The sequence below is a fragment of the Oculina patagonica genome, chromosome 1 (assembly GCF_052425735.1).
Source record: "Oculina patagonica isolate OP01 chromosome 1, crgOcupat, whole genome shotgun sequence".
Taxonomy (NCBI): domain Eukaryota; kingdom Metazoa; phylum Cnidaria; class Anthozoa; order Scleractinia; family Oculinidae; genus Oculina; species Oculina patagonica.
The window spans coordinates 22091963-22111508 of NC_135758.1; the positions used below are offsets into that span (position 1 = coordinate 22091963).

Sequence of the window (19546 nt, forward strand, 5' to 3'; positions counted from 1 at the left end):
GTAAATACTGAAACCAGTATTAATATCGGTATAGGACCGCATTTAAGCCTGTAAGAACATTGGCAGGGCTTGAGACTAACTTTTTAACTTACTAGTTTACTGACTAGTGACATGTCAGATTTTACTAGCCAAAAGTAATTTTTCAATAGTCAGGTATATTGATTTCTATCAAGAACAGTTGACTTTTCCGAGGTTTTCACTTGCCAAATGGCTAGTAGGAATGCTAAACCTGGTAGCCAAAACCTAAACTTTAGTAGCCTTTGGCTAGTTGGCTACCGTTAGTCTCGAGCCCTGATTGGGCCATGTGTTCAGAAAGCCCAAGTATCGACCAGAGGCTAACCGAATAGCTGGGATTGTTTACAAAGTGAAGCGACACGACTGCCTCTTTACGTACATCGGGGAAAGCAAGCGCTCTTGGTCCTCGCGCGGAGCCGAACATGATCCAGGCCGGGCGAGCAATAGCGAAGCGTCGATAAAGCAGCATGCCGAGTCAACGGAACACAACATCCATCCGAAAGACGCCCAGATCCTCAAGCGTGGCACAAGCAACTATAACAAGAGGCTTTTCCTGGAGGAGCGCTTATGTACCACTAGTAATTCAAAATTAAGAATGCACGGATTGGTAGCGCGAGCACAAACGAACTTTTGTCTAACTCGGATGAAGGTGAATAGTAGTCACCGAAAAATAAGGTTTCAAAAACAGATCGGCTTTAAAACCGTTTCATTTTATAAATGTATCACAAGTCTTACCTTAGTCACTGTCTGTTCGTGTGCTTCCTGTGCATGCCGAAGCGACTCCTCTTTGCTCAACAACACGCTCTCCAGGTGCTGAATCTGAAAAGAAAAAACAATAACAATAACTTGCCCGTCTTTCAATAATTACAGACTATCAAGCACCTGACACGGTTTTTGTGGACTGCACAGTCAATATCTTCAGAGCTCTTGCCAGTGACGAAAGTATCAGTCTAATCAATTTTATAGACCGAAAACCTTATTGCATGCCTTACGACGAGATATAAAATATTACAGACTGCAAAGTCAGTAAAGATGACTGGCTTACCCTCTCATTAGCTCTGTTTAGCTCGCTGAGTTGAGCTGACACTTGCTCTGACACCAGGTTACACATGTCTGCCCAGGAATACCTGGACAGCGCGGAGGAGTCTGGTGACGAGACATACACCTGTCCGGTGATCATCCGCTGGTACAGGGAGTGCAGGAACATGCGATGAGTCTGAAACAAACAGAGAAAAACATACGTCTAGTTTAGCATTGATCAGTGAAGACACGTGTTTTCACTCGATTGATCACAAAAACGAGTTACTACTTAAAGCCCGGGCCAAATGAGGATGAGAGCTGATGAGAGTTGACTCTCATGAGAGTTTTCCTCAACTCTCATCGGCTATCATCAACTCAGGCCAAACGAGAGAAAACTCTCATCGACTCTCATGAAAATTTTGAGCATGTTCAATGTCGATGAGAGCGCATGAGAGTGCATGAGAGTTCCATATCAAACGAGAGTGAGAGTTTGAACTCTCATCAACTCTCATCCTCGTTTGGCCCGGGCTTTATAACAAGTGGAAGGGGAAGTGGTGCTATAATTTTTGGCAAATACTCGCTGCAATAAACGCCCCATCCAATCATAATTATACCCTTCTACTCCCTTCTGCAGCAACATCAATATAACCCCATGACCTTATAAAACTTTCCGCCGAATTTAAAGGACTGTGTCACGGCTAAGTTAGGTTAATTTTATTAAGTTTTACCAAATACTTTCTAATATGAAACAAACGTTTGCAAAGTTAAGAAATTACTTCTATGGATCAAATGACAAAACCATAGCTTCATTGCAACCAAATGTGTCTCCCGGGCGTTAACGGTAAAGTAACAAGCAAACGAGATTAACTTTGAAAACTGTTCAGCCCAACAATATTTCAAAAACCCATCTCGCAATCCGTTTCAATCTTTGCCACTTTTGGCCATCCGTATCTTCTTTTGTATTTGCTGCATTATTGAATGTTTCTTTATTGTTTTAAGAGGGTATTCTCATATTTCACCGAATTTAATGGTCTTTTCCATACCTAAATTTGGCCGCTAAAATCCGTGACACAGTCCCTTTAAACCGCCTGTGTGGCTGATAAAGTTTGGGTATGCTTAGAGAAATTTACATTATTAAATGTCTAATCCAAACAAAGGAAGTTCCTCGCTGAACAATCTGTTTCGTAGGAAATCATGTTAATGATCAGTTGGTCTTACCTCATCCTCGCGATTTAAGACGCTCTTCACTTTAATGTTCTAAAAAAAAAAACAAATAAAAGTTAACACTACACCCTTTTATTCAAGCCCAAGACTACACTAAGGTTTTAACCCATGAAGCAGACAACAATTAGAAATTAAGAGAAAAACTGATACCTCTTCCTCCGAGTTTTGAGCTTTGTTTTTGGCCTCCTCTATAGCTTTGTTCAACGTTTGTATGTCAATCTTCATGGACGCTATCGTGGCTTCCTTCTCGGCGCATTCAGTCCGTGACTTGGCGAGCTCTTTCACTTTAGAGGACACAGTGTTCTCTGCCTCCTGGCAAAAGCAAGTGTAGAAAACGTTACAGAACATAATCAACACATTTAAGAACAGGGCTAACAAGCCTTAACATTCAAGACCAAGTGATTCAAGATTTCCTTGGACTAAATAGTTCCCTTATGAATCATAACATGACAACGAAGGATTAACGCCCGAAATGTCAGTTGCATGTAGTTTTATCTTAACGGAAGTTAAAATACTTCGTATACACCATTTTGAATATTTAACTTTCCGCGAATGACGTTGTTAATGAAATATTCATCTGCGCCTCGACGTATTAAAATGAAGAATTTACCATTGTAATAAGCCGAGGTGTCATTTTGAATATTTTATTAATGACGTCATTCGCGGAAAAATAAAACTTCAAAATGGCCCCTCGACTTATTAAAATGGTGTATACACTGACAAAAAGAATCAACTTGTTTTACTTGCCGGACTCTTGCAGTTCGAAAGGGCTTTGTCATCGAGTTTTGTCTCAAAATTATGAAAAGTACATTTACTCAACTTCTCTCCAAATATTTTCTTCTTGCAAAGCAAAAAATCATTTTCTTACTTTCATGGCCTTCTCTCTGCTGGTCACCATTTCTCTGTAATGTTCACAGTCCGCTGATAGTTTCTCCACCGCATCTCTCATTCTTTTTAGCTAAAAGTATTGCAAACAAAAACCGAATAGTGAAGATGAAGTAATCAACATGACACGAACATGGGACAAAGAAAAAATCTGAGTCCCCGACGGGAATCGAACCCATGGCCTTTCAAATACCGGTTGGGCGCTCTAACCAACTGAGCTACAAGAGACTCGTTGTGAGCTGGGCCATTTACTAGGTTGATAAGTGACACGCGTTCTGCATACTCCTAGGATCAGCCATGTCGAAATCATCAAATTTGTAGTAAATAATAAAGATGGTAAATTTTAAGCTCGGTAATAAATAGTGAAGAGGAAGTAATCAACATAACACGAGCGTGGGACAAAGAAAAAATCTGAGTCACCGACGGGAATCGAACCCATGGCCTCCCAGATACCGGTTGGGCGCTCTAATCAACTAAGCTACGAGAGACTCGTTGTGAGCTGGGCCATTTACTAGGTTGATATGTGACACACGTCACATATAAAAAAAAAAAAAATAAAAAATAAATAAAAAAATTACTATCTTTATTATTTACCAAAAACCAAATAGTTTATAAATAAGGAGTTTGGCCACCTCCCCAAGTCGCACCTAAGCGGGGGAAACTCCAACTGACGGAGTTCAGGCTTGAACAGTTTAAACTCCCCACATTGACTGTCCGATAATATTTTGAGAAGTTTTTGGTGCATCAAGTTAATTACGACAACTTCCTTCCTTGAAGCTCACAATTTTTCCCAAGATTCGCTCTTGGAAAACTGTGAATTCTCGGGCAGATATGTCCGCGTGCGTATCTTCGCGCCCAGCCTAAAAATCCACCATGCTTTGGTTTCAAAATTGCTGAAAAAAGCTTAACCTTGCAGGGGAGTTTTTATTTTGGGTTGAACTGAAGATTAATGAATATACACTTCGCATCTGGTGAAAGGGAATGCTGGAATCCCTCAGTTATCAGTTAAATTTTCGGCAATTTTCAGCTAATATTTAAAATTTCAGCCCATTACTAGGCTATCGGTAAATTTTGCAGATCTCAGATTTCAGCTATCAGTTTAAAAAACGCAAAAGTTCTCAGCTGACAGTTTAAATTTTGACCAATTCTCAGCTTCTGTTATCAGTTAAACTACTTTTATTCCCATCCAGTCTCTTACAAGACTGCATCTATGGAACTGAAATAACATGAGCGAGGTTAAGCACGACATTTACGACAAACGGTATTCGTTCATGATTTACAGATTCACTCACCTCAACTGAAGCATTGGAGCATCTGTTCTGATAATCAACCAAAGTGTGACGCAAACTCTCCAACACGGCAGCTGGTGACAGGGCCTTCTTTTTCTCTTTCTTTTGACCTACAAAAAAATAAATACATTTACTAACTTTCTGTTCGCATGTTCATTTACAGACAAGGCACCTACTTTCCGTAGACCTCTTGACACACCCAAAGAGAGGTCAGCTCGCTGCTAACACAACAAAGTGCAGTTGTTTATAAATGACTCTCGTATCCATTAGATTGGTAGAAAAGGAATCAAACCTAAAGGGTGTGGATTTGAGTATTCAAGGCCTTATTTTTCGATCTATCTGGGATTAGACGCACTAACCCTGAGGCCTGTCTTAGTCTTTTATTGCAAACAAACACCCCTGACCATTTCACACAACACAGTGTCCACAAATACAGTTACACGAACAGCTAGAGTAGGTACTCTATACTATTTTATCACCCAAATCACAATGCTATTAAATCAGATCTATCAGTTAATTTAAGAGTCTTGATTGATAGATTGATTGATTAAGTCCTGAAGATGTAAGCACATTTAAAAGATCACCTTGTCGCTTGTGTTCGTCTGGTTTTTCAATCTGAAAGTTATCCAGCAGCAGCTCAAGCTCTCTCATGCTACTCCCATACGTTGTGTCCAGCTGAATTTGACGTTTCTTTGTCTGTAAAACGATGTTAGTATCAGTATATAATTTATGTTAAATGGTTAAAACCAAAACCAACACATGATAAAAGGAAGTCCTGGAAGATTTGCACAAGTTTAGCCCCGCTCCCCCCTACATGTACAGTGCATCTGAGACATTTTAAAACATTCAGACTTCATCAAATTTTTATAAGCAAGCAACTAAAATTCAAAAAGCTGTCACAACAACTTAAATCTGCTATGGTGATAGTTACATGTAGCGTCTCTTCCATACAGTGAATCATACTTTTAAATCTTGATGATGATGATGATGATGAGGATGATGATGATGACGATGATGATGATGATAAACTTACAAAATGAATACAGTTTGACTGTTCACCAAGCTAACTTTACCTGGCTAAGTTCACTTTTCAAGGCATCAAAGTTCTTCTGATGTACTTCCAGCTGTTTAGACAAGTTCATGATGATCTGCTGTTTTTCATCTATCTCTTCTCGCAATTTCGTTCTTTCTGTAGCAAGACTCTCCTCTAAACTAGCCACTTTTGATTTCTCTGCTTTACAAGTGTCTCTTTCTTCCTCAAAGGCTGTTTCAAGCTCCCTAATTAGAAAAAAAAACAAGGTAATTGGTATTAAGTATTTTAAATATTTTTAGCTTAGCATTATTAATAGTATTTTAGGTATTTTAATTAGTCCGTAAGGGCTAAACACACAGACACGGTAATTAAGTTTTTTTTATCTTATCTTATGGTAAAGCAACTATATTTCGGTCAAAATTACCAATGACATAGTCTGTGAGACAGTGTAATGAAGTTTTCTTTAGAAAATATTAAAAATCTAACTTAGTCCATTGCAAAATACTTCTCTAGAACAAGGCTAGCTTTAAAACAAGTCCAAATTAATGAGAAAGATTTCTACAAGGGTAGGACACAAAAATATGATTCCTTAATGGAAGTCCAACCGATGATCTTCTGTTCACATATCAGATGTGCTAACCAATGAGCTACAGGGAGACTTTTCATTGTTAATTTCAGCGTTTGACAGTGTCTTCGAAAGGTCCAGTACCCAGAATGTGTTAAAATGAATCAAAGAGCTTTTAATTCTTTTAGTCTCAAATTGCAACAGATAGAGTGTGTTCATGGCAGCCATATTGGAGAAGTAAAACAACAAAATGATTTTCCTTTGGGAGAAAAAAAAACATTTTTATGCAAACATCCTTTATTGTTTGACTCCTCCAACATGGCTGCCATGTTACTGCTATTATTATTGTAACATGTTAAGTTTCATTACCAAACCTCAGTACAGACCTGTGTTGTTTTGTCAGTGTGTCTAAGTTGTGTTTAGCTTCATCAACGGCTGATCTTTCCACCTCCACAGCACCTTCAAGGTCTCTTACCCTTAACTTATGAAATAAAAAGACGTTCTGTCAGAAATTACCAAAGATAATTTTTTCTAAATATATTAAATTAAAATTTTTATTTCTTGTGTAGTAGAGTTTAACAAATCAACATGACATTAGATGGATTGATAGTGCATTAGACGGACATCATGTCAAAGATGCTTGATTTCTCTCAGTCCTTTAACAGGGATTATGGGTTTGTCCAAACTATTCATCATCATCACTTTTCTTTACCCTCTGATTTGTAGCGTAGCTTATACAGCTAATATCTCCAAGCATTTCACAGTAAGCACAGTACAACATGCAAAGACCAGACCAAAACATCAGGAACTCCATGCCGTACTCTTCACTATTGACTATGAGTTGTTTTTCCTTATAACAAGCCCTAGGGATTGTGCCAGTGAACACCTATCGCTGACACCAACCTCAGGGCGAAAATAAAATTCCCTTCTGGTTATCTGGGACAAGAAGTTTTTCCTGTCTGGCAAGTAGCGTTCATGCTCACTCGCCAATGGCAGGGTTTTCATTAAGAATTGTAATAGCAGGAGAATAGTGTTATTTAACCGAAGAATGATTTCTAAAGGTTCCCCATATCTTAATAAAAAATAGGTATAGGCCTTTGAAATTTAGCCGAAGGATTCTACGTAGTAGCTGGAGAATTCTCCGATCTCCGATACCTAATGAACACCCTGCAATGGGCCAATGGACAATGGCCCAGGCAAGCCATATGCTGACTACCGGTAAATTATCATTTTAAAACAGGGCAAGCACATTACTGCCCAACTGAGAGATGTATTCCCAAAAGGCAAGCTGAAATTAAAGGGTTTTTTCCCAAGCTCTGCACCCTTATATTCATTTGAAAGTTGGAACAAACAAATTGGTCCAACATCCCTGCAAGACGCAGGAATCATAGAAAAATATTTTTAAAGACACATGCTGCACAGTGCAAACCCACAGACAAACAACATTTTAATGATCTTCCACCTAATTAAATATTCACCTGAACAATCTCTGAGTTGAACTTTGTCTCCAAATGTGCAGCCCTTTCAGCTTCAATGCTCTCTTCTAATGACTTAACTCGTTCTTGATATTGCTGGTTTGGAAATAGATAATAAAGACGTTTCAGGCTGAACAAAACTTAATTATCATTCACAAATGGGAGGGGGGGGTTATTACTCAAAATGAGAGTGCACTGAAGACTCGTATCAATGGGATGAATTGTCTTCTTTTCTTTTGGATACATCAGAGATTGCACCAAGGAAAACATACTGTTTTCAGATAAATTTATTCACTCCTGAAAAAGTTGTCATACTTAAAAAAGAGAGGGCTAACTTTAAGAATTGTACAGTAAATCAAACTGATCACAATAATAATAATAATTATAATAATTTAATTTAATAATTTAACAAGCAAGTACCCTTCATGTTACGGACGTTCATGCTCTTTGTTTATGCGCATCCTTACTGTGCATGTAATTTATGTCGCAACATCATGCTTTTCTCTTCCCGCACGCGAACGAATCAGACAGTCACATGTTGCAGCATTTTGCTGTTTTGAACGTTTGCAAATCCAGTTGTTAAAGACAAGGTTTACTCTAAAGGACTTTAAAAGTGAAATATATTTGTTCAATAGTCTAACCACTCAAATAAATTTATTCGAACAGAGGAATTTGCCCTGCATCAATTCATTTGATCCTTTTATCGATTTAAAAGTAAAGTTAGACACGGCATTCATGGAAAACAGGATTAGTTTAATGGATTTACGTCTTCAATTTTTAATTCATTAGTATTCATTAATAGTATATTTGTATTAATTTTTATTATAACTGTAATTTAGTATTATCTTCCTGATGTTTTTAACCGTGTATAAAGAAATGTAATAAATAAATAAAATAAATAAATTTAAAGTATTTTGTTGCCAGAAACCGCCAAGGTAATAACGAGCGCCTTCTTTCAGATATTGATATATGTAATGAATTTTTACATTTCTGACAAAAGTAACTTGTAAACTAGCAGTGGTGAAAGTTTAAAAAAAATTGCAATGTTGGAAGATTTTCATAGAACATCCTTAAAGGTCAAATGAACAGAAATTTCAAAATGCCATTTTAACCTACCAAACACTAAAACTATCCATTATTGAGTGAATTTAAGAAAAAATTTTGCTTTCTGAGCCTTAAAGCACAAATTACAGCAAAAACTACAAAGATTTCCGAAAGCTTCACAAAAACGTTTTTGAATGACTGCGCACTGAAATGGAAGGAATGGAACGAGTTTTTGACATCATAATTGTTGTTTTTGAAGACAACCGCAGACCGATTCTGCAGACCGCACTGCAGCTGGTTGTCAAAGTTCAAGACAATACATTATAGAGAGCTTAAGCAACGACAACGACAATGGCAACGTCAACGACAACGTCTAGTGGAAAATGAATTTTTATTGTACTTGAGAATCTTGCAACTTTCAGGACATTCTGCTTATTTATCGCTTCTTTATTCTGCTTATTTATCGCTTTAAGAACCAGCGCCCCCGGGGGGGCACTCCCATATATGAGCTATATAGGTATGTGCCGCTGTAAAGGGTATGGTTTTCAAGCAGTTTAGTCTGGGATAGGGTGTAGAAATCAGAGAGTTTTGGTCTAGAAAAGGGCAGCATTTGCCGGGAAACCAATCAACGGTATGACGAATATAGTCCAGAAACTCGGAAGAGAAAGAGGCTTTCCTAAACGTAAATAAAATCATCGCGGCATCGTTGTTCACAGATGGTTGTCCATTAAAACACTGATAATGATACAGTTCTAACAAAATGCAAGTCTGGGATAGGGTAGGGATTTTTAGTGTCTAGTCTAGTATAGGGTTGCAAAAATCAGCTGAACATGGTCTGGTATAGGGTAAGGGCTTCAAATTCCCAGCGGCACACCCCCACCCAAAAATATACCGGGTGCCCCCCCCCCCCGGGCCAGCGCCCGCTGAATATTCAAAGAGAGCGTGCAAACCCAAATAGAAAAACCAAAAATTAGCTGTCGTGGCTGACGTTGTCCAAAATACGCAGAATTTGGTCATTTCCCAGAGAACGGCTTTGACATGTAGTACTACCAAGATTCAAAACGTACATGCAGATAATTCTGCTCATTAACGTTAAATGCTAATGAGAAAGTCGAATAATAGAGATTCCTGATTTGTTTTCATACCAGCGTGCATTCTACCTATCAGCTTACATGATATGCAAAACGACAGCAAACAAAGCTTTAGCTATTTTATTACAAAAAATGTGCTGAACAACAACCAACAAACAATCAATTGAAAAACGGCCGAAAAGAATGAAATATTAAACTGCTTGAAATGTCACTTAGAAACACATTTAATTAAATTCTAAGGTGTGGTCTGCGGAATCAGTCTGCAGACGTCACAAGTTTTTATTTCCAACAATTATCCGACAATTTTTCCGAGCACTCTACAATTATGAAGGCCTAAAAAAGCATTTTTCAACTTGCAATATCTCTGCAATGTAATGTCCGATTACTTTGAAACTTCGGGATATGTTTATTTGGCTCTTAATAAACACATGGGCAAAAAATAAAAAAAATCGAAATTTCTGTTCATTTGACCTTTAAGACCATTTTAGTGGCCAGCCATGGCAACTAAAATTTTGGAGCTGGCGACTAAATTGGAACCAAAGTTGCCAGCCTGGTAACTAAAATTGAGAAGGATTGAAAGCGTGAGCTTAATTTAGCGACTAAAATTTTTTCACTGGCGACCAAACTTGAGCAGTAGGTGGCCAAATGGGCACCATGAAAAAATATAAACTTGGAGTGTTGACAAGGAAAATTAATCGGGGCTGTCATTAAGTTTTTAAGCAGCCGTTACATTGAAGTTATCACCTGTGGCATTTCACTCTGTACCCAAGTGTAACACAACACCACGTCACACCCATGACATTGAGTGAGCTCAGACGTAACAGGTGTTACGGGTTACGGCCCTTAATGACAGCCCTCGGCTGTTAATAATTAATGTGAATAAAAGCTGCTATGTGCATTGTTAAACATGCACATTTTTATTTTTAGTAAACTAATTAAATGTATTAAGACAAGAAGATAAAGGATGCAATATTAAATTCCAAAAGACATTTCAGAGCGTACCTCAATTTCTTTCTTCAGTCGGTCTTCCTTTTCAGAACAAAATTCCAAGTCTCTTAGCTGCTTCTGCAAAGTCTCTCCTTGACTTGATCTTTGAGCTGAGCAATATCATCACAAAGTAACTTTATAATTCAAAATATTACATTTACTCAGTGAGAGTAACTAGTGCAGCTATATTAAAAAGTAAAGTGTAAAATAATAATTATTGAATGTTTATAAACATAGTTCTGTTGCAGACACTGTGAGAGAAGCAGAAAGTCATTTTCTTGCAAAAAGTTTCCTGAAATTTCCTTAAAACCTTTCCAGAAAATGTATTTTCTCGGTATACACACAATTTCTTAGGCGAGTGTGTATACCAAGAAAATACAACTGACAAACTTGTGGGACATTCGAGAAGTGTTGTGTTACTATTTTACACCGTGCCATAGAAAATATGCTTACTACATGTAAATTTCATCGAGAATAAGATCACAGTGCATAATGGGAAGGTTAGGTTGAATACCATCGAATATACAACAGCTTTCCTGTATTCTGATTGGCTGTATTTTCTATGGCATGGTTTAAATGACTGTATCAGTCGAGCCCCCTAAAAACCATACATTAAGTTATAATTATTCCACTACTGACAATTAACTTACTTTCAAGAGAAGAACACTTTTCTTGCAGCTCAGCATACAAACTGTGGATCAAGATAATTAGTATGGGTAATCAAATGGTGACGAGTGAAATTAGGAAATAATTTCACGCGCGATCTCCTATTTATTATTATTTCACGAGTATACCATTTAGTTACATTTTAATATCATAGGTGACAAATTACGCTTGCAATCGTAGGTTTTTTATTGGTATATTTACTCTTTGAAGAAAACCTTTTAGAGATTCCTTTTTGCTGTTGTCAAAAAGTTTCAAACATGAATCAACTGTCAATTATTTCTCACATTATGACCATACATGTAGTTCTTCTTGAATGAACGCAAAACGGCGCCCGTGTATAACGCTAAAAAGTCCGCTCAATGCCATTTATGTAACTGGCCTAAGTCTTCAAAAGTCGTTTTGACGTTTTGAAATATAAAATATCAAAAGTTTCATTACATGGCCAAGGCTAGCTGGCTAAGAAGAAATTCAAGCGAAAATTTTATAATTTCACATGTGAAATTATAAATTAACGTTAAAATTTTGCGCCAAAATTAAGGAGTAATTTGTCTCCTATGATATTAAGATCAAAACCACACTCTAATTGACTTAAAAGCAGTTCAAAAATTCAAAATGTTTTATTATAATTGTGTGATTGGTAAAAGGACAAACCTCTCTTGTTCTTCGATCACAACATGGAGTTTTCTTTTCTCTTCTCCCTCAATCTGTAGTTGGTTTGTGAGCTGAAGAATCATATTTTCCTGTAAGAAAGCAACAGAAATAGTGATAAATACAACAACCATAAAATCATGGTCCTCTTTAATAATAATAATAATAATAATAATTAACAATTATTCTTTGAAATCGAGGTGAATATTCTGCCGCTATTCACCGAGATTTCAAAGAATAATTGTTTTAGTATATACACACGAAGTGATCTCAACAGCAAGCAATCTCAAAGGTTTCAGAAGGAAACCATTTAAAGTCGATTTAATTGACCTCTCAATTCATGCGTGGAAAACGTACATACAAGCGGCACTAACCGACATGCGCGAAACAGTTTACAGAATCTTCAAACATGGTAAATCTAGTTAATCTTCGATAAAATCCTCGTCACAATCTAGCAAAATGGTCCTTTAACACCACTCAAACCTGCAATCTGAATCAAAAACCTGCTTGCAAAACATTTTGACCGTTGAATCAAAGCTTTTGAAGTTCACTTGAATTGAAAATTGAAAGAGCAGTTGGCGAAGGATCCACCTGAAAGTTTGGATTATACTGAATGTGTGCAGAACTGTGGTGAAAACTGGATGTTTTCTTGCACAAAGACGTTTTCCTGAATATTCGTGGAGGATCTTGGTCCAATAACACTTGATGTTGCTGCCAATAAATCTGCGGTATTCATTTCTGCCGATGCCGGGCGAAGAGCGACTTGATGGTAAGCAATTGTTTATCGTTTTAGTATTCGAGTTGTGTGGACATTGTGCTGCAAATTGCGAAATATGTAGTCTTCTCTTACTTTGAAAACCATGAGGCCAAATTTCTTAGCCTTTTTTTTGTCTTTTCTGGTTCAGCATCTTCTTGTATTTTTAGTATTTGCGATTCAGAAACGCCGGCGAAACGCAAGTTTACGCGGGCCATTTTGTTTCAGTTTGGATCAAGCATTATTCACTCCGTAGGGAGTGAATAATGCTCATTAGCCCGAGATAGCGAACCAATCAGATTGCTTGAAACACCAAGATCACTGAGTGTGTATATACTAATATAAAATATTTAATGAGGAGGCCTCCAATCACTATAAGTGGTTTTCAGGAGGGTCCTTACTTCATGCATAATTACGACCTTGGATAATTTGACCTACAGTTACCCACCACTTATGCTGATACAGTTGAAGCTCTCTTAGAGTCTGTTTACATGAGCCAGGCTGGCCCTGATGGCCGGGCTGGCTAAGTTTGCCGAGATTTCGGTAATTGTGAAGAACAGCTCCCGCTAACCGACTGTCGGTCAACTGTCAGCACATCTGTTAAACGCATCAAAAATCAATTTTTCGATTACATGACAACCAGGCCAGCCCGGTTAGCCGAGATCTCAGTATCCCAATGCCGAGATCCTGGCTAGCTTCACACCAAAATCATCCATGCTAAATTTAAACTGTCGTTCATGCCAAGTCTAGTCCATCCCAGACTGGCTAGGCACATTTTATGCCAAGCTACAGAAGAAGTAGAAGTCATCTCTGCAAACTGAGCCAGCATCGCTATCTGGGCCAGCCCAGCTCATGTATTTAGGCCCTTAACATTGGATACTCTTGTACTTAAGACCACCTTGACATAAGCCCATTTGAACTTCCATACAAACTCTGTATTTTTCACATTCCCATAAGTGGACATTTACCTTGAGGACCTGGACACTCTCAAGGGGAACAATTTAAACTTTTCTTTTGTTTTCAAACTGTTATAAGCAGACATCGCAAAAAAATCTAATCGTAATACAGTTTTTGCCATGATTCGATCAGTATTGTCAGTATAAAACAATAAAATAAAAAAACATTCAGCACAGGGCACAGAGGAGTCAAGTTTGTCCGCAATTCAAAATCTCTACCGTGCAAAACGACCTTCAAAAGCTTTTCAAAGCGATCGTGTGAGCCGTACGTGATACAACGCCGTCATGCGATACTTGTTTGCAGATTGTCTGGTCTGGTCTGGTGATATCGTATTCATACCCTCATGCGACATCCGCAGACATCAATGTTTGTGGGCGTTACCAGAGAGACCAGCAGTAAGAAAAGAAGCAAGGGACGAAAGCGATTTGAGGCGAAATTCCGATCCCTCGTTACTCGCTAAAAATCAAACGAAACGATCTCATTTTTAACATGTGGTTTAAGACTAGGATTGTCTCCCCATACGCTGTTAGAAAATCTTTAAACAAGTCGTTTAAGCTGTATTTCGGGGGACGAGTTTTAGGCAGTTAAAAATTCGTTTTCGTACAATGTGGACCGGAGGATACTGGTGGCGGAAATGCGTCACGAGACATGTGATGTTGCAATACCGTAATGTGTTTCACAAGTAACTTACCACTTTGAAGAGAAAACATTGTTTTCCACATTCAATTTCTTCGGATTGCATTGTTCCTCGTATGGTAAATTTCGCTTTTCCCGGAGAGTACTATTCATATTTTGAATCTTACCGCCGGTCGGAAGATCAGTTGTTGTTTTGAATTTCGGATTAGTAACGGTTGATTTCAGCTGTCACAGCATGGATCTACACACGACTTCCGTTTCCGCCACCAGTATGCTTCGGGTGACATCGAGCCGATCACGTGGTATAATGTTTCGTCCCTTGTCTCTTTTTCTTCTCGGCACTTCGTGCCTCGTCGGAAATCTTCGCTGTCCGACCATTGTCAGAATACGATATCACCAGACCAGACCAGACAATCTGCAAACAAGTATCGCATGACGGCGTTGTATCACGTACGGCTCACACGATCGCTTCGAAAAGCTTTTGAAGGTCGTTTTGCGTGGTAGAGATTTTGAATTGTGGACAAACTTGACTCCTCTGTGCCCTGTGCATTCAGTAGTAGTATTAGCAACATTTAATGTGAGTGGTGCAAGCTACCGTAAGCAGCCTGTTATGCTGCTAGTTGCAGTTTACGAGGATCATTCCCGTAAGAGGACAGCTCGTTATGGACAGTTTTCTGCTTCCCAAGGGTGGCCACTTATGTTATTGTAGCTAAAGCAGCATAAACAACAACAAAATGTTGCATACCTTTTCCGCAAGTAGCTGGTTGGACTTATGTTCTTCATTTTTGGCAGATTGCCTGGTTGCTTCCAAGGCTTCCTCAACATTTTGTAACTGTTTCTTGAGCTGACTGATGTTTTCTTCACACACATGACAAGTGAAAGGAATAAACATTTGGCATGTGTTACTGAAGTCTAAACCAACAAAATCCTACCAGGTTTTTTTAATAACAATCAGCAGACTAGCACCCAAATGTCAGTTTTTCTTGAGCTGACTGATGTTTTCTTCACACACATGACAAGTGAAAGGAATAAACATTTGGCATGTGTTACTGAAGTCTAAACCAACAAAATCCTACCAGGTTTTTTTAATAACAATCAGCAGACTAGCACCCAAATGTCAGTTTAAACTTTTAAAAAAAGATTCAGACCTGCCTCTCCCCACACAGGGGTATAAATGGACACCAGCGAATTTAACGTGGGGGTAACCCTGCAATCGACTAGCATCCCATCCAGGGTGAAGTAGTCATTTCATGCAACCAAAAGCAGGAAAAGCTCCAGCCTGATCGGCTCAAATGCAGACTTCACCTATGTTTAACAAGTCATATAACCTGCAAATACAGCTACCGGTACCTCTCATCACTCCCCAGAACACTTCTGGTGGCGAGGAGCAGTGAGAGACGGCCACATTTGCAGGCTAATGAACATGTACAGCATACCTTTGAGACTTGCATTAGTTTTCTGAAGAGCACTTTCCCTTTCTCCTGCCGCCCTCTTTTCCTGATTGGCTACCCTGTTTGCGATAGTTAAATCATACTCCAGCTTCTGTCTGTTAGCCTCTCCCTTCTCCACAGCAGAGCGGAGTTTGGCCACTTGGCTTTGTAACCCCATCATCTACAAGAACAACCAACTTATTTTAACATCTCTGTCAGTAGAACAGGTACGTAAAACCACCCAGTTGAACTGAAGTTCTACTCACTGGAAGCTACATGTAGTAGCTAAGATTTGTTAACAAGCTTAGGAAAAAGAAGAGTAACTTAAAAGGACTGTGTCACAGCTTCAGGTGTTAAGTAAATATTTTTTTACGTTTTGTCAAATACTGACTCCTATGAAACTTATGGTTTACAATGAAATTAATTCTGGATCTAAATGACAAACCAATAGCTTCAATACAACCAAATGTGTCTCCTGGGCGTTAAACCGGTAATTTAAATTTACAAGTAAACAAGATTAACTTTGAAAACTGTTCAGCTCAACAGTATTTCAAAAACCTGCATCGCAATTCGTTTCAATTTTCTTCATTTTTGGCCATCCGTACCCGGTTTGATGGCCATTTCTCATGCCTAAATGTGGCTAAAATCAGTGACACTGTTCCTTTAAAAGCATTGTGTAGCAATGCACTGGTCTGCATTGTTCAGCCAAAGTTTTCCCAGAGCTTTCACTCCTCCCTTCGTTAAACAGTAGACATGGAGTCATTAGAAGGAAGATGGCATTACATGTCATATTCTTGAGTATATGCACTTCAAAAGTCATTCCTATAGTCATACAAGTTCACACTAATAATGATCTGAATGTCAGTTTTTAAGCCACAGTTACTGACTGGCCTAAGATCCCAAAACAGAACTTAAAACTTAGGACACGTACCTCTTCATTAAATTCTCTGATTTTGTCTGCCTGTTCCTCTTCACCTCTAGCAAGTTTACGCCTCAGCTCATTAGAATCTAAACCAAAATTTATAAAAATTCTCGTCATTCATTTTGAATAGCATAGACCAGTTGGCTCTTACAAAGAATCACTGAAAAAGCACATTCCTACTAACAGTAATGCAGATAACACAGTACCTGCAAATACACAAAATGTTATTATGATCCTACATGTAACTCCCTAGAAAAATGAGATTTTGTTGGGGGGGGGGGGGGTATACATGTCCTCAATCTAAATTTCAAAGCTTTCATATTGCAATTTTGAAATGACTGCCCTTCACTGTTAGAATTCCATTGGTCTCCCTGTTGCTGTTTCAATGCTGTGTCGCTTGACAGAATTTTACCCTGGCACTCACTTACCTACTAGATCTTCCTCATGGCCTTGGGCACCTATTGGTTAGACCATGAATTTTACCCTAACAGAGCCTTAAAGGTGCTATAAACAAATACTTAACAGTTATGTTTCTTACAGGAGATCAAAGAAAATAAAAAGCATTTAACCCATTCAAGTGTAAGCTTATAAGCTGGATTTTTATCACAGATCATTTCTAGTACTTGTCAAATATTAATCAATCTTTCCTCCACAAAAATTGAATGAATTTATATTAAACTGAAATCATATTAAATTTATTGACAACAAAAATGTCAGTAGTGATTCTTGCCAGTGTAATCCTTGAGATTTCCAGCTTCCTGCAGCTTCTCAATTTGCCATCGGAGTTCCTGAATTTCTTTCTCATATTCTGCCACTTGATCACTGTTCCCTGGAATCTCATCCATATCGTCAGCTTGCTCTATGCTCTGAAAATAACAAGGAAACTAAATTGCCATTCTCATTGCCAGAGCCACCTATCCCTCTTAGCAGGTGAAGCCTAGTGCACGGGGAAGAAGTGGTTCTGGGGATACATAATTTTAATCCCCAGAGCCATTCAATAAATGAAGAGCCCTGAGACATAGGACTTTGGAATTAATTCAATTTTTTTTGATTGGCTGTTTGAAACAAAGAAATATTTTTAAACGGAAGTCAAAAATACCACCGGAAGTCCTAAAAATCTAGGACTCGAAATGCTGTGTCTCCAAAGCTCTTTGTTTCTCATGCCAAGGCCCTGCCAGCTAAAGAAACGAAACGGGCTATGGGGACAAGAATGGGGACTAATGATTTGATTGGCTAGATCTTTAAAAATGGAAATTTACAATCTAGCCAATCAATCAGCCATTTTAAAATCCTTTGTTGTAACAACCCTCCCAGTTTATTTTTTTCCTTAGTGGTCATTTGGCCACCGACTGGAGTTTCTGTTTGGTCGCCAGTGAAAAATTTAAGTCACATGTTCAATCCTTCTTCTCAATGTTAGTCGCCAGGCTGGTGACTTCGGTTCCAATTAAGTAGTCAGCTCCAAAATTTTAGTCGCCATGGTGACTAAAATGGTCTTAACTTGGAGGGTTATTGTTCGACATTAGGAGTGTGGAAGTCAACCTAAAAATCCTGGGGTTCTTCCCACTGCAGGACCCTCAGGGATGTAGCTAAAAAAAAATAAGCCTCCTTATCAACAAGCCCAGCTGACTTTTCTGGCCTTGGCAGCTCTAAAAGTTCACCTTAGTCTTTATTTTCATGTTAAATCTCAGCGGGATCAAGTTTTATGTTAATTCGCCACGACGGCTGCTAAGAAATTTATTTTTTTTCTTATCCTCTGTAAAACAAAACTCCTTGGAAATCCCAAAACAAGATGGCAGGTGATTATTAAAGCATTGTCTAAGAAAGTTTATAAACTGGGAAACAAAAGAGCATCATTGTTTATATCTTATTTTACCGGGGTGATGATCTGTTTATGTCGGCAACTGGGTGTTAAAACCATAATACCTTAAAAAGTCGACAATCATACATTAATTAGCGGATGTCGGCATACTGTAGTAAATTTCCAGAACAAACTTCGTCCATTGTGTACACCAACTACACATGCACAGGCGATGATAAAATACAAGCCGATCAAACCGTACCGAACAAAACATATAGGTTTGGATTAAATTGATTTTCCTGTGACTTAAATCGCATTAAAATTAGAACGTTCTCGTTCACAATAAGTGACATTTAACTGCAGGCAAATTCAAGAGATAAGTAAATTAGCAAAAAATCAACTAAACCTCAATGACACGAGGAAATCAACATGATCGTGTAATAAATGTAAGGATATTAGAGTCTACAGGGGAATTTACTCTTACTTGAAAAGGTATTAATTAAAAAGGTGCTTACATCTTGAGCAAATGCAGGAGAATTTGGCGAACTATTTCCACTGTCGGGAGGGGAGCCCGTTGAAACTGGAATGGGTGAAATCGATGCGCTTGCCGAGATTCGTCCGTCGGTGTAAGTAGAACTCCAGTCACTCGTCGCCATCTTGCATGATTTATACCAGTTTGTAACCACTAGCGAACGAAGAGCCGATGCTTTATGTCACATCCATTAGAACGGCATTTGATTTTCTTTTGTTATTACAACAATACGCTGAAAAACGAAAGTGAAGGAAGCCTTCAACGGAAAATGTCCCAAAAAGCGCGATTTGTTTTGTTGTTTGTTACCGCTGACCACATTTTCCCGCTCATTTCCAGCCTCGTCCCAGATTGCCTCGGACAGATGGCAAGTAAGGTTGACTCAAGGAGTGACTAAAAGCGTTTTGCTCTCACTTCTAACAACCTTTTTTGCTGTACAAAGCGTGGCTGAATTAGCAATAACCTTAATTTTCTTAGCGGACATTCGGTCTTAGTTAGTTACAGTCACGCGTAAAAACAATACATTAGAATATTAACAAAGGTAAAAAGTTGGCAGTTCTTGGGGACCAGGCCTCTTT

General features: G+C 38.4%; 1 protein-coding gene across 1 annotated transcript in view; it reads right to left on the reverse strand.

The window, feature by feature from the left end:
- The window catches only part of LOC144641924 (coiled-coil domain-containing protein 171-like), a 55604-nt gene extending 36356 nt beyond the window's left edge, over nucleotides 1–19248 (reverse strand). The window contains exons 1-18 of the mRNA XM_078500944.1: nucleotides 18955–19248; nucleotides 17372–17507; nucleotides 16651–16727; nucleotides 15726–15900; nucleotides 15035–15147; nucleotides 11946–12034; nucleotides 11279–11319; nucleotides 10644–10738; nucleotides 7510–7602; nucleotides 6418–6512; nucleotides 5507–5711; nucleotides 5018–5129; nucleotides 4437–4543; nucleotides 3128–3217; nucleotides 2410–2571; nucleotides 2254–2292; nucleotides 1061–1231; nucleotides 751–834 (exon numbers count right to left, since the gene is read on the reverse strand). Coding sequence (XP_078357070.1) covers nucleotides 751–834; nucleotides 1061–1231; nucleotides 2254–2292; nucleotides 2410–2571; nucleotides 3128–3217; nucleotides 4437–4543; nucleotides 5018–5129; nucleotides 5507–5711; nucleotides 6418–6512; nucleotides 7510–7602; nucleotides 10644–10738; nucleotides 11279–11319; nucleotides 11946–12034; nucleotides 15035–15147; nucleotides 15726–15900; nucleotides 16651–16727; nucleotides 17372–17507; nucleotides 18955–19095 — 2025 coding nt within the window. The 5' untranslated portion in view covers nucleotides 19096–19248. The remainder of the gene's footprint in view (nucleotides 1–750; nucleotides 835–1060; nucleotides 1232–2253; nucleotides 2293–2409; nucleotides 2572–3127; nucleotides 3218–4436; nucleotides 4544–5017; nucleotides 5130–5506; nucleotides 5712–6417; nucleotides 6513–7509; nucleotides 7603–10643; nucleotides 10739–11278; nucleotides 11320–11945; nucleotides 12035–15034; nucleotides 15148–15725; nucleotides 15901–16650; nucleotides 16728–17371; nucleotides 17508–18954) is intronic.
- Between the last annotated feature and the right edge of the window lie 298 nt (nucleotides 19249–19546).